Source organism: Rhyacophila brunnea, unplaced genomic scaffold, assembly GCF_057557595.1.
Source record: "Rhyacophila brunnea isolate RB1 unplaced genomic scaffold, BYU_Rbru_1.0 scaffold_22, whole genome shotgun sequence".
In the NCBI taxonomy this organism is placed as follows: Eukaryota; Metazoa; Arthropoda; class Insecta; order Trichoptera; family Rhyacophilidae; genus Rhyacophila; species Rhyacophila brunnea.
In genome coordinates, this window is record NW_028232882.1 from 37,084,980 (window position 1) to 37,107,734 (window position 22,755).

Genomic DNA, 22,755 nt, shown 5'->3' on the forward strand with positions numbered 1-22,755 from the left:
GTATGACAATTCCATGGCAATAGACATGTACCATAAAACAAACTAAAAACGCCATGGCGAATATTAAAAACAATGAGGATTATTTTCATTTTAGACGTAAATGAAAAAAAAAATATTTAAACCCCACTAAAAAATAATTATAAATTGCAACCAATTCTTTAAATGGGGTAGGTATTTGTTTGTTTAAGAGATTTTTTAATATCTGGTTCGATGCATAGCTTTTGCGAGATACTGGTTGGGAAGTTCTGGCCTAGCAGACGTCATTCCTTTCGCCCGTCATCCTTTTATGAATTAAATTTAAGTTAAGCTAAGATTATCAAAATTACGACAGAACTAGAACCCTTATTCCGACGCGTAATTAATATGAAAACTATCGTATCTGCATTATACTAGAGATACATAATTACTATTAAATTTCAGATGAAGAGATAGTGTTGCTGTCTAGAGTGGGGTTCCCCAAGGCTCACTCTTGCGTCAATTATCTTGCTGGTGGAACGGAGGGAGCCAGAGGGGAAGAACCGAGGGCTGACTGGCAACACAGTATGTTCTAATTAATTAATCTCTCAGGTGTTTTACTTTTTTCAAAAAGATTTTTTCTATTGGTTATAAATAATATATGTTCTCAGAAGTGTTTTGAATTATGTATGTTCAATAACTAGAATGTTACATTCTTAAATCTTGTGAATTATATTGAATATAAAAAAAAACTAATTTTAAATTATTAGCAAGTTCAAGTAAGTTACAAACAAAAAATCTTGTAGTGATCCGTGACGTCGGTTAGTAATTAAAGAAATACCTACTTTGATTTAAAATACAAAAGCCCATCGCCAATAGTAGGTCAATTTGGAAAGCGTTTCAGTGAATATTAAAAGCCATTAGTTAAAATTTGTCGCAATTAAGTATGACTTCTTTAGCATAGTGGTATATGTGCGTGGGCGCGATACCCGAGAGATGCAGGTTAGATTCCTGCGGGGTGTCTTACTTTTTTCAAAAAGATTTTTTCTATTGGTTATAATATATTTTCTTAGAATTGTTTTCAAAATTATGTGTACATATTATTATGATTTAGTATAATATCACCAAATACATTGAGGAAACCTTCTATAAAAACGTAGCCTAAATATATGAAAGAGAGGCTTGAAAACGGTTACTAAGGCTTATGATTAAATTATATTCAAATATTTTTTCAGCAAATGACACACTGTTATTCTTTGGCGGAGTTTTCATGGTGATGACTATATTGTGTTACCTACCTACTGTACCTATTATTGATGAAACTACAGACATGTATAGGTATTTGAAAATCAAAACCAGATTTTTAATAATGGTTATATTTTCATTATTGTATAATTTAAGGGATGCAGAACCTTTCGATATCCTGCGCGCTGGTCTGCCTAATCGTCCTTGGCAGCGCTGCACTGGTTGGTGCTTTCGGAGTGTGTAAACACCAGATAAGTGCGGTCCTTGTGACTGGAGTCATGTATTTGTTGGCAGGTGAGATCCTTTATATTATTATAGTTATATAAAAGAACGTCAGATACTTTGATAACGCGGCGTAATATGTTAAACTATCCGCATATTATTTAACTGTGATTTTGATTGGATTTGTTTTCATTTTCGTTCATCTACGAACAGCCAAATTTGTCTCCTTTACATAGAAACTGAAAGAAATACATGTGAAGGACCGGATCTTCAAAGTATCCGAAACTTGTACGTATGCAGTTCACCGTATCATACTTCACCGTGAAATGTTGCATCGGAAATATATGGTCGTATATTAAAGACCGTCCAACCTCTTTGGATCGTATAGTACTGACATAAAATTCATGTCTAAATAAAATACGGTTCTTGTCGGTTTACACTTTACAGGAAGCTAGCAGCAAACAAATTTTGAAAAATAACCGATATACTGGATTATTTGCTAGGTTAGGTTAGGTTTTCATTCTTGAATTATTCATGAATATTGCCAAAATCAGCTATGAAAATTGAATTAATGTTCATATTGAATCTAATAAAATTGGAGACTGTATAGTATACGGTCATCTCATTCCGATAAGAAAGCTCACGGCGAACTGTGCCACGGTGAAATGTTTTACGTATAAATTATATTATGTAACCGTCGTGTGTCCCTGATAACTTATTTTAAAAATTGGGAACATCAGTTGTTTGTTCTCATAAGGTGCAGAACTAACGTACCACCGGTAATGCCAATTGGCAGGGCAATGACTGTGTTCAATCACTCACTACGGGTATTGATATACATATCCCACTTCCGTTCGTGAGTTTAGGTGGACATTATTTTATATATATTTTGAAATAGGATCTACTTTTATTTACTCTTTTAATTGTTCTGTTTTTTAGTACACTATAGTAATTCAATCATACATTGCTTTGTTTTTGACCCCTTCTTATGCTGTGAACATCTTGAATTAATAACTTAACTATACGCCCATTTTTTGTACTGTAATAAACATTATCTTATCTCAGTTTAACATCTTATATTATAAAATCCTTATTGTCTTTTTCTTCCAGCTTTATTCGCCCTCTTTACCCTGATGATAATCCACTTCAAACGAATGCAGGGAAAACCTCGAGTAGCAAACGACGGAGACGGCAGCATCGATGGAGTAGTAGGAGGCCAGAGAGGAGTCAGCTTGGGCCAGGATCTTCTCGGAGCAAGAATATTTAGTACTTCGTGGTCTCTGGACCTCGGGTGGGGAGGTGTCGCGCTTTGTGCGGTCACAAGCTTCTTTTGGATTATGCTGTCGAAAATTATGAGGTTCAATCCGATATCTGCGATGTTGGTTTAATCAATTAAAAGTTGGAAGCAGTTTTACTTGATTGAGCATGTAAATAGAAGCCACAATCAAATTTTGCAGTCAGCGTGCAGTCGCTTGAATTATGCGTTACATGCAGACCGAAAAATGCTGTCAGTATATTGCGGTCCCAATACGCATTGACCATGATAATTATTTCAAAAATTTATTTTAAAAAAGTATATAATTTCTCGAATATATGTTAAAATCCATGTATGATTAATTTTAAAAAAAACTATGTAAAGGAAGGACAGATTTTTCTGACATTGCGGCCACGACGAAATCACTTTGGAACGGTGTTAGTGTCATTTGAAAGTAGGTAACGATATCAACACTTAAATGAGTCGCCTGCACTGCCAGAAGAATCTGACACCATTCTACTACTAATAACAATTTGTTGAATTGATCAATTTTGCTAAATTAGTTCAGAAGTAATGGTTGCTGTAAAATAGGAAGTATTAACATTGATATATTATATATATGTGCTTGTATTTCACGTCGCAATACAATGTGTAATGTGAAAACTGCTATACCTACAGTTCCGTGGAAAATTATTGCGCGGATATTTATCGCTGCGATAATAATATGATACGTATGTAACTGGGTAAGGATGCGACCTGGTAAAACAGCTATTCGATCTATGCATGTGGCAGGAGATACGTTTAAATGTTAATAATGTCCGAGAAAATAAATGGATAAATTTCTACATTATGTAAGTATCTAGTCCCTACGTATATCGTATATCTGTAATGACTCTTTCCAAAATGTGCTTTGTATATATTTTATAAACTATGCCTTGCATGACATTTTCTTATGATTATTCTACCTTCAACGATACTTTAAAATATGTAGCATAAGTGTTTTTATAAAGCTTTTATATTTATTGAACACAATGGACACTTACTTTTCTGCTTAGTTTTTAAGTAAATGTATTACTTTGAGAAAAATCTCAATTAAGTATTGATTTTCTTATTCGATGAATAAAACTGAAAGCAGCGAAAAAATCAAACCTTATTGGTTGATTTTAATAATATCTTTGTAATTACCTACCTATAAAAGTTTGTGTGGATATTATTGTCATAAGTTATTGAGATTTATTAATTCATTGTTAAATAAAATTGATGTTTGTATGGGAATGGAAAGGGGGTTAAAGGCGATGAGCCAAAAATGTTTTTGAAACTATGATTTACACCCATCTCATGTCGAATCATTTTATACAATTGGTAAGATAACTACTTATATCCGAAAAATAAAATCAGACATGTCATAGTCAATGTTCCCTGTAAGGTGTACGCGTGTGCGCGCGCACACCTACCAAAATGTGTCCGCACACATGTTTTCATCCCCCGCACAGTCCTTACACAAAAATATTGTAAAAGAATGTTTCCTTTGCCAGATTTTAATTTTGCTCGAATGTACGAAAACAATTCTTCGACTCGTTTCTCGAAAGGCGGAAGGATGATTTAAAAAAAATGTTGTGTGATTGTGGGGGTGGGGGGTGTGTGGGACCCCGGGTGACACCGACCCTAGTTACGCCACTGCTCAGATGCGTTGATGATCCGCACACACAATAGATAAATTAGAGGGAACGTCGCATAGTGGAACCAGCGGAACCAGCAAATCATCAACCCAGTCGATTCACTGACCACTTGACTAAAATTCTAATTACTATATCTATTTTAATTAAATTACAAAAAATACTCTAATTTGGCTGTAATAATAAAATAATAGTTTTGTAGTTGTCGATATGGATACCGGCCACAAATCACTGCAAATGCAGTTAGTAGGTAGGTATCTATATTAAGGCCCGTTACAGACGGGACACCGGTGTCGCGCTCATATATGATAAGGAGACCTTTGTATTCGAATAAAGGGGCGTTTGCATTATGTTTATGAACGCCCCGGAGCTAATGAGTCATCTGAAAAAGCGAATACCTATTTTCAATAGTAGGTACTGGATTTAGCCATTCGCTCAATTGTTAATAATTGAGTACATAATAATATGTATCTAAATGAAGTCACTAAAGAGGGGGATCTTAAGTACATTATAATATTTATATAAGCATTGTATTATTGTTAACGAAAACTATTTTCAATAGTGTATTTCACTTATTATTAATAATAAATATTAAGTAATTAAACATCCCTCCATTCAAATTTGTTTGTAAATTAAGAGTTTTTAATGATTGTTCTAATATTATAATACCTATGCAACCATCTAATTTTAAATATGCGCTTATTTCAGTACCTAATTTCGTAGTAAAAATATAATTAAGAAAGTATTTAATTAAATAATAAAATTGAACCACTCTGTATCATATCAATGATATTACTGTTTTGTCAGTATTTAGATTCTAGAAATTAAGCCCACTTGAAATTAATATTAAATAAATTTAATACTATTTTTATTTGTTAATATTGAGGTAGGTACTACTTATAACTTTTTAAATTTTACTTAGAATATTAGGACATATGCTACGAGTTGTTGGAAGGGTCGGATTTACGATTGAAGGGGCTTGGCCTATCAGGTGCGTATTGGCGGCCCTAAAAACATCTTGTTAAAATGTGAATTATAAAACTTACTTTTTTGTTGACAAATTCCATTTAAAAATAATATGATTTATAATAATATTCAACCTGTTTCTAATCATTAAGGTTTGGCTAGTACAAAATAAAATGATTTTTGTGTCCCCTAATAGAGAGAGACTTTTGATTGTTGGTTGATTTAATAAAACGCATTTTTTTTGTAGTACTTATTCCACTTTTAATCAATAAATTAGGACCGGTTTCGTCCGCCTCACAAACATCTACAAAAAAATTGCGTTTTATTAAATCAAACAACACTACAATGCAGTTCCACCATGAATTGACAGTTAACAAAATAAAAGACTTTTGATATATGAGACCTCCCCTGCAATAACACTGTATATCAATTTTAACAAAAATGTTGGGAAAACGAAAAGAACGTTTTGAAGCAAAAAAAAGTAATGCAAATACCATTTTTATCTTATTTTTTAGATTATTTTTAGTGGTCTACATACAAAAAAGAAATATATCCCTGCAATAACACTATATATCACCCCAGTGGTAAAAACCTTGTATCTACATCATTTCTTACTATGGAAAAAAAGACGGCAACTTAAAAATTGATTTAAATAATGTTTTTTATTCATGTATATGGTTGTTCAATACATCATTTGATGCCCGAGGAGATGTAAAACATTGTGGCATTCATAACTCAGAACTGCCCAAAATCGATATACAGTGTTGGCAGGGGATGTCTCATTTGTGCATTGTAAATATATTAATTTATTCATACCTTTTTTTGTAACCGATCTAAATAATTATTATGTTTTATTAAAAGTAGCCATGTGCTTTTGTCGAGTTTTTGGATCCCCAAATTCATAGGGAGATTTATATTTCAGCCCCTGAGCCCCCCCGGACTAGACCCCTTCAGTTATATAGTCCAGCCCTGGTTGTTGTGAAAATATACATAGATATATAATAAAGAAATGTACTTACATGTAAAAAAAATCGTAATTGTTGCCAGTAGTGTAGAAGGAAACTGATAATGTGCTGATATAGTCTTGAGGCTCTCTGTTTAACATTGGGATAAAAGCGATCGATCTATAATACTTATTGAAATATGGTGGCATTTTTGCAGTGGACTGTAATAATTTGAAGATGCTGGTTGGTGGAATACGGATCTAAGAGGGAGGGGGGGGGTTTACACAGGATACCAGACACTGACCTTTCATGTTGAGAGGGCTGGCGCGCGCTGGAGCCAGTTCGGTGCTCACGCACTCATGCACTGTTAAACGGACGGTTCGGAATGTCACTCTCACGGTTTCATTTTTGTTTTGGGATGAATGATGATGACAAGTTCAGGATGGATGATAGACGCGACGTTTAATCAAACCGTATCAGATTTAGCGCAACGAAGGTCAAACAGATGCATTTTGTATGAATTACTCTGTAGTTAACGCGGCCTTGTTCATATCATAATAAACTTAACTTTCATCATGGTCGATGATGACCCGTGATTAGTGGTCTTGTGACAATAATTGGGAATTTGAGGTTGGTGGAAAGAAAGGATGAATGCGAATATAATTGGCCCAACCTAAATAATATTTATTTCTCTATGACTATGTGAAAGAAAAAGTTACTTAGTGATTACCATCGTGGCTTCCATTTCTGCAAAAAATATTCATACAACATGATTGTCATGTTAAGAAAATTTAAAATCCAGAAAATCTTAAGTCCCCTGACAATTAGTAGGTATTACTATTAAAATGTAGGACAGCATTGGCCGATCCCTTTGCAAGCCCGGTATAATAACCAATAGCAAGCTTAGTAGGTAATAATAATTATTGTGCCACTCATAAGTACATCTATTGACGCTGATTATCTAATTCTTTAACTACAGTACTGGTAATGAATTTGGAGATTGAAAATAACGCTACATGCAAAATAGAATAATTTGTTGTTAATATTACAGAAGGTTTGGCAGAATATTTAATGAGGGTTAGCTTTACAGATTTACTTTTATACTTTTGATGCTAATTAAAAAAGTCTAATGCGGAAAATTAAAAGTTATAAATATTTAATGAGATAATAAAAACTGTTTTAAATATCTTATTAAGAATAAAGTGTTATTAAATAAAAATAACCTTGTCGTTTTATTTGATTTCGGTTGTCATGTCTATTGTTTAAATATTTATTGCACCTACGCTATTTTTATGGTTATGATCAAAACATGATAAGTATAGCATTTAAGACTATTATAAGTATATTACCTACTAAAATTGTGAATAAAATTGTGAAAGTGAAAATTTAACAACTATTCCTCTTCCGCTATATCTGCCCTTAGCTGGAGCATATGGACACCACACAGCGTCTCCAAGAATCCCTGTCGCTCGCCAGTTTTCTTGTGTCATTCCAGGTCATACGAGCATCCCGTATACACTATAGATAGTATTTAGCAGTCTTCCAGGACACTGGAAACCGGTTGGCTTCAAGAACAGGTAAGCCAGGTTGAGGTTATCTTCTGGTATCTGCAAAACTTGATAGAGCCAGGTCTAACGTCGCCTCTTCACTCTCAGACTAATGAGAGGCTACTTGGTTTGTTCTCTTATCTCCTTGTTACTCTTAAAGTCAAATGTTGCAAACATCTGTTCTCGAAGCTCACTATACGGTCGCTCTGAGTCTTCGTAAGATGCCATGATTCACTACCGTAAAGCAGCACCGTCAGAATGCAAGTGTCAAATAAGCAGGATTTAGTTTTAACCGAGAAACAACTATTCAGGTTTAGTAAAATAATACAATGGAAAAACGTTTTATTAATGATAATATCTTTATTAGAGTTTCTATCTACTTACATTATATACAGCGAATAAATAATCTGCTTTATCCAAAACAAAACAACCTTTTAAAAATAACATTTTCTGCCAATCCAATGTAAAACACAGTAAGTGACATGTTATCTTAATTACACGTCATACTCTCTTTTGCGATATGCATCAATTCAATCCCATAGTCAATAATCAATTACCATAAATTTAATAATACATCAAGCAGAGAATAAATAATAGATTAGATGTAGTGTCTTTGTACTAAAATGAAATGAAACAGTTTTGAAAATAGGCACAGCCTGTTTCCATGATATATCTATCTTATTTCACTGCAAAACTATGGTTGATTCAAACAGTTATTTTTAAATCATATTATATACTATATGTATACACCATTGGGAGGACGTACTGACACATTCAAAATTACCATACCCTAGACTTCAGTAGTACTGTTCTAGCAGTCGTGATCAATGTTAATATATGAAATTTAGCACCTGCACATATTATTGTCAAGGTAATAAATAATAACCATATCAAAGAGTTTGGCTATAACATAAGTGAGCCTTATGAGATTCTAGTATTAAAACGATTGATGGCATTTCTGGAACATATTTAAGGCTCGCAAATACTAATGCAAATTAAGGCAGAAACATATTATTATCACATCATGTGGGCACACGTGAGTTCATGGTAAAATTGCGCTCCGGGCAAGAAATATGCACATATCGTCGTTGAAACTAGAAAATTGTGTAACTCCGTTTTAATCGAAAATTGACTTTGAATGCCATCTAGTGGCCGTTGATAATATCTATCCGTCTTGCAAATTTTGTAATTCCAGAAAAATTGTATCATTGTTAAATCATGGATGATTTCACTCCAAAACCATACATTTGTATAGGAAACCATAATGTTTTTTGTCTCTCCTGTAAAGTAGTGTTTTTGGAGTTACACAATTTTCTAGTTTCAACGACGATATGTATTAAAGCAACACTGAAGTCACACAACAAAAGTTTTTTATTTTTTGCAGGTTTACACATTTTTGAGTCACGTGATCTCATAGATATTTTTTTTTAAATTAGTTTAGAAAGAAGCTATAAATAACAAGAATTGACACAATGTTTTTATTATTGAATGTTCTGGTTGTTCTAGCATATGAGTTCACATGATGTGACAACAATGTGTTTCTGCTTTTATTTCCACCATCTACAAATGTTTCGCACCATCCCTGTGATGTTTGTATCGGTTTACAGACAAGATCAAATTTTTTGTGACAGTCCAGCGGCGAGCAGCGAATTTATACAAAATATTTGTTGAACCTATAAATTAATCAACGAAACAGTGTGATGTTATATACAAAATTCACTGCGTCAAAAGTTTCTGTCGGCAGTGGGCATTTCCTGATGGGAATTCATAGTGCAATAAATACTTAGCAACATCTACCTAGTGCGAGAAATAAAACAATTGCGAGGAAAAAAAAAGTTGGTATGATAATAATTCATGGAATTGAGTGTTTCGCTGAATCGAAAATCTCTTAAAAGATGCTGGCGATTTTTGACAGGTGCTAGCAAAATTAGTGAAGTCTGCTAGAAAGGAATCCGAGATGAAAATAAATTGATATTAATGTAGACTTACATATTTCTGTTTGGTAGAGAAAGTTTTCTTCAATGTCATTGAAGTATACCCTTTTCAGGTGCTACATTTTTTGTTAACAGTTAACACAACTGATAGAATAGGGCCACAGAAACAATTACCCTGCTTGCCATACATTCAAATAATCAACCCCCTCTAGATGGAGCTAAATACACAACGGTAGCCATTCAATTAATACTTGGACAAAATAATAACTTTACATTTATAAGATTAAAAGGCATTATACTGTGCTTTACTTTGGATCATCCATTATTATTCTAAGATTCATTTTACATGTCTATAAAATATCTCACAGTTCTTAAAATATACATATTAATAAATCGGCACCCGCATTAGTACAGAATGTATCTCTTCCTTCTGATAGGCGAGTCACAGGTTTGTATCATGGTAAAATTAACAAAATTGTGTATTTTTATTGGGTCTAGGACGATTCGGCGCTGCTGACTGGATGACAAGATAATATCTGGTTTGTGATACAAAGTTTCTATCGTCATAAATGTCGATGGTGTGCTTTTATATTCCAATCTTACGTTGAGCTGCAGCAATAGCATGCAATAATATTTACAAATTACACAATGTACTTCAACAAACTTTCAATATGTCAACTAAAAAATCGACAAGATTGGTCGTTATGTTGAAGCTTTGTGCAATCAAAAGTTCGTTGAAACATATTGCACCATCAGCAAAGTGTTGATTCATAAAAGTTATTGCACAATATCGCTGCCATTCAGTGCAATATTAGAATGTGAAAGCACACAACCATAAACTTGCTTATATTATAGATATACAAATGCATGCTTTATATTAAAATTACTTGTCTACTAGCTTGTTCAAGAATGTGAAGTAAATTTTTTCACATATTTCATTCATCAGTTGTTGGCGCCAAATCGTTCCATTTCTTTTTTATTCATGATACGCATCTAAGGGTTGAGCGAATGACCAGTCATTCCTTGTAAAAAGTATGTTAAGATACCTAACACTGTTGTAAAAAGTAGCAATTTGTCTACATTAAAATACACTGGTTAAAAATGTCAACATTATCTTATTCATTCATTTCGTGTATGAATACATACAGATTAGTTAAAATAAAACATGATGTCGATGGGATATTGCACAGATGTTGTATATTTTGAGAAATATGAATTGAATTCTAATGATTGAAAATCAAAAGCGAAATAAACATAATTATGTATTTTAATCGGGCAATATTATCTTCCCAATTAGGTTCTGTATTTGACATACAGTGTAACCCCTTTCTACGGTTTTCAAGGGACCCTAAAAAAACGATAAATGCGGATATAATTTTTTTTTTTTTTAAAAAAAAACTCGTTTTACTCCTGGATTTTTTTTGACATCTTGAATTATTTTCAGTATCTCAGCTAGAGTTCTAGTTTTCTTCATGGGGGGCATTTTTGTTGTGAATTATAAAAATTCATGATACGAGATAAGCCTGAGCGTCGACCGACCTGTGCAAACAAAGCAACACAACTGAAAGGTCTGTATGTATCATAAACAATTCTACGAAAGCGAAATGAAAAATATTCAATAAAAACAGTCAATCGAGATAATATTTGTGACGGGACCATTTTAGATGATAGATTGAGGAAAACAATAAATCAGAGAACGGGATGCGGGATTATTTAACATTGCTCTTATAGGTGTTTGGCGGGACTTTCAAAAGAGATCGGGGCGTACACTATTTGAACAGCATAGAGGTATAATTTAAATGGGCGTTTTGTGTATAAACACTCAATTTCGATAAACGTTGGATATTATACAATATCTGTGCACTAAATAATCGATCTAATATAATATGAAGCGCCTAGTTTCAAAAGGCCCTTTAAAAATTTTAAATTTAAAAAATTTAAAAATTGAGAAAAACTCGAAAATATTATCTATTAAATTTGTGAACTTTTATGTATTCATTTTTTAATTCGTTACATTCTAAAGAGTATTTCGGCATTCCATTTTAGGGGTATTTGAAAAGCACACCGAACCATTTTAGCGGGTTTTGAAATTTACCCTAATTTTTTATTTTGGCATTTTTTAAAGTTCAATCTTTTGCCACCATACAAAAATATCCATCTAAATACGTATTATCTAACTCAAAAAAATTCAAAAACCGTTTTAGGGGGATTTGAAACTAGGCGCTTTATGCTAACTGTGTAATCCACATAATTACTAATATTAATACATACATCTGTGGGGCGAGGTCAATAAAATTATTTTTGAATACAGAACATTCCATTTTCTTATTATTTATTGTTAGGTTAGGTTAGGTTATTTTCGAATTTTCAAATAATCCTTTTCAATGTGAAAACTATCTAAATATTTTGTTGATACAGTAAAACCTCGTTAATAGGAATTCCATGGGGCCGAAAATCGAAAAAACATTCGAATTACGAAAGATGAAGTGATGGGAAAAATATTAAAAATTTGAATTTTTTTTTTTTTGATTTTCATAAATCTATTGAGTGGAGTGCAGTTGTGCCTCTGATGACATACCGCTGTGTGTCAATGGGTCATAAAATGTCAGGATTATTTTAATTACCTACATAAAATAATAAATTTTTGATGTTTTAAAAAAAATTTCAATGACTGGCTCATGAAATAGTGGACTTTATTACGATTTATTGAATATTTTTATATGCCAGGACTCTGAAATCATTTCGAATTACGGCAAATTTCGAATTATCAGTGTTCTTACTAATAAGTTTTACTGTATTGTTAGAATGATTCATTTGAATGTTCAAAATAGCCTTTACAATATGTAACCCATGAAATACTATAAAAGTATGTACTGTGTTTTATTTTAATTAATATGTCATTCCACCAGGAATACATTGATGGTTAAAAACATCATAACATTGAATACGCAAGACTTTTTCGTTTCAGTTAAGAATTAGATATTATTTTAATAAATTAGTGTCAAGTTAAATAAAGTGATGATAAAACCTCCATAGAAAAATGAGCATAATCTAATGATCGTTTATATGAGACCAAGTTTAATTCCAGTAGTGATCAGACTGATTGGAAGAAAGTTGTTGAAAATACCAACATTCGATTGAGCTGTATTGGAATAAAAAAAAGCCAGCAAAAGGAGGCCATTACTTCAGGGTCTACCCACACTGTGCGGTGTGAAATAGAATTCAGCTGCAACATCTTTCCTGCTTTTATAGATTATATGTCACACTAGCTGCTGATTTATGTGTACATAAGTATTGAACATGACAATCAAACGACAGAAACAGGAGAAGCACTTTGGTGCTACTTATAAGTTGATAACAATATGTATTGTGAAATACCTGTATTTGAAACAACTCCAGGACGGAACGTTTAAGATACAAAACCGCTTCGTCTGTTTATATTCGTATGTGTATATTCGGTGCGACACCATTCAAAACACAGACAAATTTTAATACATTGTCAAAATGTCAAAAAACTGTCAAAACCAGTCCACTCTATGAAGGCCTATATTATGCTCCGGTAAGAATTAACTTTTTTTAAAATTCAGATTGAGGACAAACTATTGATACCTATTTTCCGGTGAAGCGACTATCTCATCTGCTTTGTGGAAAACCGCCACAGTGAAAGCAACATACTTGATATGATTAGTATGAAGTTAGTTTTGACAAAAGGGTGGTGCCTACTAATTCAACTACAGCCTCCGGTGACATGTATGTTGAATGCTTTACAATTTTGTTGTAAGTGCGAACAACTGTTTTTCCAACGAACAATGTTGTGACGATGCAGCGTGCGTCATTACATTAAGATACATATTTCATGAATCTCGATTAAATCACATACACAAAGTCATATAGGTGTTCCACCCCGGAGCAGTATGCTTTGTCCATATCAATATAATATATGCCATGGGAGACAACAGATGGACAGCAAATACTCCATTTCCACAATTCCGGATGGTGTGGGCCCTTCCCTTCATGGTACGTCAATTATTTATTGCATTGCTTTTATGGGTCAAATTAATATCAAATGGTTTCAATGATGCCCTTTTTCTTCCCGCCGTCCACGTCCTGCGATATGAAAGAGGTCTCCTCTGATTTCTGGTTGACGAGGATGGGCTTTGAGTCGCCGATGGACGGAGACTCGGCTGACGTGCAGGCTTTTATGAGATCAGGTTTGTTTTGGAGGGTTTTCGGAGTGTGGGGTCGTGACTGGACCTGAGAATTCAGATATTTTATAAAAGTTCATTCTCAATAAAAGACGGTTTTCTTTAACATTTTCAATCAGTAGTAGGTACTAATCCTGCAACATTTTAGTGTTGCTGAATTGGTAGCCACAGTACCTAAATATTATATTTTAGATGTTGACATATTGAAACATGGTGGCTATATCTATTGTTCATGGCCGGTAGCAGCTGTTTTCAAATTTCAGAATTATACACGTATGATATGAGGCGCCGAGTCGCTAAACTGGCTCCTGGCGATTTTTCGATAAAATGAGTTTTGAATGTACTTAGATGCTCTATCGATAGATCTATCGACTTTTCCAGTTGAGAGTTTCAAATTCCTCCCAATTTCATCAAAAAATCAAAATGAATATTGACGTGAGTCGCCAAGCGCGCTCCTTGAAAAAATATGGAGTCACTAAATTGTCTCTTCTTAACCGACCAATCAGACGCCGCCATTCAAATACTGATTTCAAACATACGGTAAAATCTCTATCCAACCGCGTCAAATCGTTCGCGTCTGTGCAGTGAGAAAGTCTTGATTTTGCTTCGTCTATTTACGAGCCCACGGTGGCCGCGCGGCATAAGCGTTGGACTACAAAGCCGTGGGTCCCAGGTTCGAATCCTGGGTCTGGCAAGTACAAAAATTGTTTTTCAATTTGTGTGTGTCAGGGTATGGACCTAATAGGTTGAGCAAGTGGCTGACATCCATTTCTCGTAAAAAACAAAAATCTGTCAATACAAACCTCCACTCTGTGGAGGCCCATATGATCCTATCAGGATCGGACATGGTTGAAAAAAAAAAAAGAAAAAAAAAAAAATTATTATGAGATCTCTAAGTACAGATTTTTAACATATTTTGCTTGTGCCAAAAAATAATATTATTGGGACCTTTAATAATTGGACATTATTTTTTAATCACTTGATGACTCATAATAGATTGATTTAAGATAACCGCCATAAATCTCATTATATATATTTACATAATATCTAAGTAGTCATTATTTTATACTTTTGTATATATATTTTATTAACCTCTATCTTTACTTTTTATTTTCAAAGTTATTAATTATTGTATTTTTCATAATTTGTTGCAGATATTCATCTAAAAAATTGCCCGAGTATCCTCAGTGTAATCATGACACTAAGAACTTCAAGTGCAGTTCATTAAATGGAACTGATATTAGACATTTCCATACTGCATTTTATGAAAAGGCAGTGAAACTTGCTCAAGATACATTTATAGTGAAGTATTGTAAAGGAGTTTCAGTGATGTCACACAGTGGGGCTGAAAGAAAAAAATCTTTCAATATAAAATATTATGCTCGAAAAAGTCAAACTGGTGCTTTGGTTCCCGTATGCCAAAAAACCTTTTTGGGTATTTTAAACATTAAAAAAGGTAGAATCCAAGGTGTTGTGAAGCGCTTTCAAAATAGCGCGGGAAAACTTCCCATCGAGAGAAGAGGCGGGGCGGGGATAAGGCACATGCGAGTTTTATAGGGAAAAGAGCAAGTGTTGTTGCATTTATAAAGGAGTTAAAAGGTAGTGAGCCACATTACTGCCGGAATAAGACGCAGAGTCGGGTATACTTATCGGCGGAACTAAATATCACGAAGTGATGGAAGATGTATAATAGCGGAACACAAATAGAATTACAAGTGAAAGCAAAATATTTTCGAGACATTTTTAATAGAACATTTAATTTATCGTTTGGGTCCCCAATGACAGATAAGTGCTCTACTTCTACATGCAGTGAATATAGAGAGCGACTAAAAAATGCAACGGACGATAAAGAAAAAAAAGACGTCATTATACTGTCCCGTATCCACCGTCTCAAATATAAGGCCTTTTATGCAATTTTGCAAGAGGACGAGATAAATTTATTAACAATGAGCTTTGATTGCCCTTTGATTTTGAAAAATTTATCTCTGCCAAAACTGCCTGACCAGATGGCATATTTTAGTCGACAGTGGAGTTTTTACCACTTTTGTATTGTCACCAGTAGTTCCAAAACGTCATTAACACCGGAAAACGTCCACAGTTACGTTTGGAATGAAATTGATGGACCGAAAAGCTCAAACGAAATAGCGAGTGCAGTATTTCACCGTCTCCTAAATACAAATTTTAATAATTGCATCACCAAGTTAAGGCTTGTCGCCGACGGCTGTGGGGGTCAGAATAAGAATAAAACGGTAATGTGTATGTTGTCGAAATGGCTTCAGAGTCATGCGCCATCACGTATAAAAACTGTGGAAGTACTATTTCCAGTTGTGGGCCACTCATTTATTCCTCCGGATAGAGTGTTTGGTATGCTAGAATAAAATATAAAAAAGAGAGAAATGATTTCTGACCCTCAACAATATTATTCCATTGTCAAAGATCACAGAACTGTTTTTGATTTGGGTACAGATGTACCTGTGTTTGACTGGCGAAAAGAGGCAGGAAAATATTTAAAGCCACCAGGAAGCTGGCATTTCCAGTTTAACCAGACCAAACGTTTTTATTTGTCGAAAACGTCAACTAATAAAATTAAGATACAAGGGGAAGCTACATATCGAGCCGAACTCTCGACACCACAATTCGTTACCAAAAGAAATTGTTTGACATCCTCAATTAATCCTGCCACTATTTCTCGAGGAAAAGTGTCGATAAACAAAAATAAATTGAAAGATGTAAATAATTTATTAAAAAAACATTACGGAGAGAACTGGAGGCAGTTAGAAGAATTAGCTTTTTATAAAAACATTGAAGACATATCCGCGCAGGCTGACGAATTCGAAACCATACCATCGTTACCTTTGTGTGAGGAAGGAGAAAATGACATTGAAACACACATTTAGGTTAATTCTGACTTTTCTTTTTATTCTATGATTTTCAAAATGTTTTTAGACACTTTAGTTCATATTATGGTGACCTTAAAACTTTGGTCATTTGTTATTGTAATATATTATCTATAATTGTCATTGTCACCATGTGTATAGTTTTTTCTTATAAATGTGTATAAATAATGTGTATGCACTTGTGTTCCTTTTCAACAGGAAACGAAAAGATGATCACATTAAGTGTTCAACAATTTAATAAGTTATGTGCATAGTAAACAATTGACGTATATTAACTGGTTGGAGAATATTATTTCCATGGAGATGGATTCTTTTTTTTCCATTTCGAATACCTACTTTGTTCCGAATAACCATCTTACCAAACCTTGTTATTGCTGTCTATCTGTCAATTATTGTTGATATTTGGCTCTATTTTTATCCATTCTTGATTGCATTTATCTTGTACCTTTTTATTTGATTTATTTATTATCAGAGCACCACAACCGGTGTGCCACGGAAGTTTATTCTTTTTCCTTTATACATTGTGTAAATTAGATTAAGTACCTATATACCTATAATTTCTGCTATGTTCTCTTGCTTATTCAAGATAAATTGTTTCAAAGCTACATACATATTTACCATGTATAATAATTACTGTATATGTAACCGTATTTAAAATCGTATTCTTTTCTTATACTGCCTGTGCTTTACTTTATTTTATTTATTTTTAATTTTGTAGTGACCTACCTACTTTTAATTCCTCTCTTCACCTTGGAACAACTAGATCATCAATGATTATGCTTTCTATGTATGTGTTATTGGGACCATCACTTATTCACATATTTGGTATACTTGTGTAATTTCTTGCTCGCTTCTCATTAATAAACACGATTCTTTATTCTGAAAAAATGGTTTTTTCTATGTACATACATACATAAATACCGTTATAAATGCTAAAAAGATGCAATGTAAAAAAGGATTTACCGTGTAGTAGGTAAGTATGGTGAGAAAATATTTGTTTGGCAAAATAAATTCTAAAATATCTATATTAATTGAAATAAATACGGCCCGCAACTGAACAGTCATTTCCGGCCGACCTTATTCCATAAGTGCCAAACTCGACTCTATTGACATGTAACGTCAACGTGTGAGTCACAAATTTGGCTCCTTGCGACAGCGAGTGATGCAAGTGTGCTCTCCGGACAATTAAAATGCATTTATTTGGAATATTGGCGCATATAAATTGAATTTGACGTTTTAATTTACTATTCCATATAAACCGGAAACTAGAAAATAACTTAAATTACACTTAAAGTTATCACACTGCCCATAACAGTTTTTCGTGATTTACTCAAAACTCAAAAAACCCCCAGGAGCCAGTTTAGCGACTCGGCGCCTCATATATGCAATTCTTGTATTTCTATTTAAAATTTTTAAAATTAAAATTGACACCAATTGTTCTGTCACAGACATTTTTAGCACTATTATGTTAACCACGCTTCATATTCAAAATGGTCAATGTACATGGTCTAAAAAGATCGTGACTACGCGACGCGCAGATTGTGCAAACGACGCATGACGAACAAAACTTAATTTGTCATAAAAAGTCAACATGCGTCCAATTAATGTTATGTTTATTGTTATATTAGTAATAATAATATTATATTTATTGACATGTTTTCTTTTTCGATTAAATGCGGAATGTTTTTTAGTCATTTTTACATGATTTAAGAATATATTCCTCCGACGCCATCCCAAAACAAATTGACGACGTCACAGCTCGACTATCGCTCTCCGATTGGTAACGAGTGCGAAATTACGTCCCACCTATTGTTGAAAATTATTTGCCGTTTCACTGAAGTATGCTCTTAATGAATAAAATGATAACTTCCATTTATTACAAATTAAAAATTCTCGGTTTATATTGCCAATATCAAAAAATTTTATTTATACAATTAAGACATTCGTGGACACATGTTAGTGATATGACACAATATTAAAATTTTTGATTTAGATATATCAAAATAAGCCTTAAGATACGTCACTATCTAATGGAAATATGTTCGCACCGTGACACAAGTAGCAGGGAACATATTGTTTTAATGTAAAATACGACTTCAATAAACGTTGTGTTATATTCTGTTCCACAGTACAGGACGTCTATGGAGGTCCTGTCATATCACATCTCACAAAATACTACATCTATAGACTTCGTGTCCGCGAATGTGCGTTATGATTTAAAATTTTGATGAACTGCTTGTGATATTTGACAGATGTGGGTGATAGTAATGTGATGTTTGTTACAAATGAATCTGAGATGCGAAATGACTTGCAGTTAATTTAGTATCTTAGTGGGCTTTTTTCCACATGCACTTGCATATGTATTATAATATATTTATATTTAGGCTTCGTCTTACTGAATGTTTTTTTAAAAGGTACATATTATTACTAACTTTATAATATAAAAAAAATTCTTACCAGCTGGCCATGATTGACTCCCATGGTCGAAAGTTTCTCCGGCGTTGTGCTCAGCGGCTCCAGAGGAATTTCTTCAGACCTGGGCCGGGGCATTCTCGGTGAACCTTCCCTGGATCTATTACCACGGCTGTAAAATAATATACAATTAAGTGATTAAGACATGACATGTTTTTTGCATGACATTCTGTTTTAGTCGAATAACAGCTAAGTGATTTTTTCACTTACCTAACTATTTGGTTCAAAGCTTTGATTTTTTTCCCTGTCCCTATCATACTAGTAAAACGCCTAATAACAATACCAATTTAAATAAAAAAACTTCACAGTAAAATAATGTGGGAGCCAGACTAAGCCATCATGCTAGCGTTCAGTAGAGTACTAGTAGAAATCTTTCCCACACGCAGACTGTAATATAATGTGTTCTTCATGTGGGAAAGTTTGCCGATCTAAAATGGGCTGACGTTCTTGCCTGTTTAAAGTTTCCTTATTTGATTTGTGACGGATTTATTAGTAATTTATATGGGAACTAACCTGTCTCTACTCCGTGTCCTGTCTCGGTGCCTCTGTCCCGTTCCGGGCTGGCTCTCTCTGAGGATTCCGGCAGCGGGACTCTGTCTCCGGTAGACACCGCCCACGGCAGATCCGCTTGCTCGACGGTGCTCACGGATATCACTCGGAGAACTGAAAACCAATCCGTTAGATTTAAACTTCCATTTTAAATGATATAATTAAAATGACACAAGTCATGTTTTATGGTTACGCAATGTGGAAAAAGGCAACCATCGTAATATACAAGAAGATGCATTACAGATTGGCTGACATTAACGAACCATTTAAAAAGTTTTTCATGTAAACAAATGAATTATAGTTGAATAGAAAGCCAGTAATGTTTTTTCTGGGCTCCAAGTTTTACCAACATTATAATTTTCACTACAATCCGGGGTAAAACTCGGTGACCTCCCAAGGAATTACTCAACAGATTTTTATTTTTATGAGAAACTATTGTTAGCTATTTGCTCAACCTATTTCGGTTCATGCTCATGATAAACAACATGTGAATTTACCAAATAACGGGTTTGAACGCACGGTCCACGGCTTCAGAAGCAGATGTTTTCAACTAGCCTATTGCAGTCTCCAAGACTTTCTCATATATTTATTACAAATCTGATTGCGGAGCATATACTGGTCAATCATTGTAAAAGGTTGCTATATTTTCTATTAAGGTGTGAATATGGAGAAAAAAATGATGTCTCACCCAGAAATATTATCAGTCCTGTGAACTGAATTACATAAATATGAACCGATGGCCTCGCGTTCATATCCTGGGACGGGCGGAGTGACGCTGCCTGAGTTTCCTCCGGTTGAATCGACAGACCTGAACCAAAATAGATACTTGAGTAAAGTTGTGCTTCAGATTACGCATACGGCGATTCAACATTAAATTTCATGGCGACTGAATACTGGGACAGTTGTGTATGCATTCCGACTTATTTATTCTGACAAACCGGCTAGTATTTTACTAAATAGTTAGCTGCAGAATTGGAATATAAAATCTCATTGGCTTATACACCAGTGGCGAAGGGTGGAGGTAGGCTGTTAAGATTCGCCATAAATAGTACACACTAAACTTTGTCAGTCGTCGAAATAAGATTACAATTTACAGATGGTGTTGGTTAGTTTTTAAAATTCTTAAAAAGTTTAATGTGCACTATTTATGGCGGATCATAACAGCCTACCTCCACCGTTCGCTACGACAGCGTATAACAGCTGTCTCATACTATTGGATGGAACTAATTATTGCCTTACGCGAAATGTCAAAATCATTCTTAAATGTAAATATGACCACTTAGAACCTATGCAAAATTAGCTAAAATTGTATCCAGTATAAAAATAAATCAATGGTTGCAAGTCGTTTTGCATCGTAGACTCTACATTAATGTTGCAATTTATTTGAAAAATTGACCGTATTTATATGAAAATTACTTCCAGTAGTACATACACTTCCAAATCGTAATTGTAAAATAACAGTAGTTATGTGACAAGGTGCACTATAGTTAGGCTGTGACATAAACTTTAAACTTCGATGGTAGTGCTAGTTATTGCTCATATTATGAATGCAATATAGTAAACTGATTGTAGAAAATGATTATTGTTGCATATCGTCGTTGAAACTAGAAAATTGTGCAACTCCAAAAACGCTACATAACAGTAGAGACAAAAAACATTATGGTTTCTTATATATGGTTATGGAATTAAATCATTTATGATTTAACAATTTTACGATTTTCTTGGAATTACATCATTTGCAGGACGGGTAGATATTAATACTTTCCACGCGTACGGTACACCTGTTGCACACTAATTAATTGGCCATTAGATATAATGAGCATGTTATTTAAATGCGGTAATTAAATGCTCCGCATTCAACAAGTTAACGACAACCACCAGATGGCATACAAAGTCAATTTTCGATTAAAATGGAGTTACACATTTTTCTAGTTTTTTAGTAGATAGAAAATCTTCATTTATTGTGAACAGGTTAGCGCATTGCATTCAAAGATAATCAATAACTAGAACTAAAATTTTAATTCACAATTCAGTGTCATGGCCTCTATATTGTTGCCACTGGTATGTGAGTAAGTGTAAGTAACCAAAACAAAAATGTCACTAGAAGGTCGTCATTTTGATTTTTTATTTTGAATATTCAGTGCTACCCATCTCAAAACTATGCTAACCTATCTCCATCCCTTAGCCCTCTGCCCCTGATGGAAGTGCCAGGCAAGCTTTCTTTTCGGAGTGCAGCGGCGAATCCCGGGACACGTGCTCCCGTTGAGAAGAGTGGACGGTGCTCGCGAGGACCTCGAGAGGACGAAGAGGCTGAGGATGCGGAGCCGACGGCGGGTACAGCGGCGCTGCTACATGCTCCACCCACTTCCAGCAAGCGTGCAATCTGCTGCATTTTCTTTTGCCGCGCCTTCGTTCGACCCTGGATACACAAATAAGACAACTTAATTGATATTCCAATTAAATAAATAAAGTTGTTTACAACAATCTGAAGTGGATCCTGATGTATTTTTTTATGAAAAACAGTTGTTAGCCACGTGAACTATTTTATTATAGTCGATGCTCTGGAATCAAACACATCGAAAAAACAGAATGCGAATTTTGCCAGACGCAGGATTCGAACCTGTGACGGAAGAATTTATATATAAGTATTCAGCCTCCACTTCATTGCAGACTACACAAGAAACCTATAGATATTGAAACTCTTCTTAGCAGAAAAAACAAGGCATACTTCTGAATTGATTGGAAGGATAAAGTGTGATGAATTTACTGATTGAACAATGGTTTTGAAACAAAGTTTTTGTTAATTCTACAATATTTGAGTTGGCTATAGGTATAATAATATTATATTGACAGTTGTTACAGGTGACGAATTCAATTTTAATTGGGGT

At 34.1% G+C, this 22,755-nt stretch overlaps 2 protein-coding genes across 3 annotated transcripts in view; one reads left to right on the forward strand and one right to left on the reverse strand.

The window, feature by feature from the left end:
- The window catches only part of LOC147070522 (uncharacterized), a 70,627-nt gene extending 65,610 nt beyond the window's left edge, over window positions 1–5,017 (forward strand). The window contains exons 4-6 of the mRNA XM_085949579.1: window positions 421–540; window positions 1,357–1,494; window positions 2,533–5,017. Coding sequence (XP_085805705.1) covers window positions 421–540; window positions 1,357–1,494; window positions 2,533–2,810 — 536 coding nt within the window. The 3' untranslated portion in view covers window positions 2,811–5,017. The remainder of the gene's footprint in view (window positions 1–420; window positions 541–1,356; window positions 1,495–2,532) is intronic.
- A 6,116-nt stretch (window positions 5,018–11,133) lies between these two features.
- Window positions 11,134–22,755, reverse strand: part of ema (C-type lectin domain containing ema) — a 40,633-nt gene continuing 29,011 nt past the window's right edge. The window contains exons 13-18 of one of the 2 annotated variants that reach the window (XM_085949412.1): window positions 22,036–22,286; window positions 20,556–20,675; window positions 19,832–19,981; window positions 19,304–19,430; window positions 13,766–13,998; window positions 11,134–12,945 (exon numbers count right to left, since the gene is read on the reverse strand). In XM_085949412.1, the coding sequence (XP_085805538.1) occupies window positions 13,807–13,998; window positions 19,304–19,430; window positions 19,832–19,981; window positions 20,556–20,675; window positions 22,036–22,286 (840 nt within the window). In that variant the 3' untranslated portion in view covers window positions 11,134–12,945; window positions 13,766–13,806. Of the gene's footprint in view, window positions 13,999–19,303; window positions 19,431–19,831; window positions 19,982–20,555; window positions 20,676–22,035; window positions 22,287–22,755 lie in introns of both variants that reach the window. The other variant, XM_085949411.1, reaches the window with a different exon arrangement.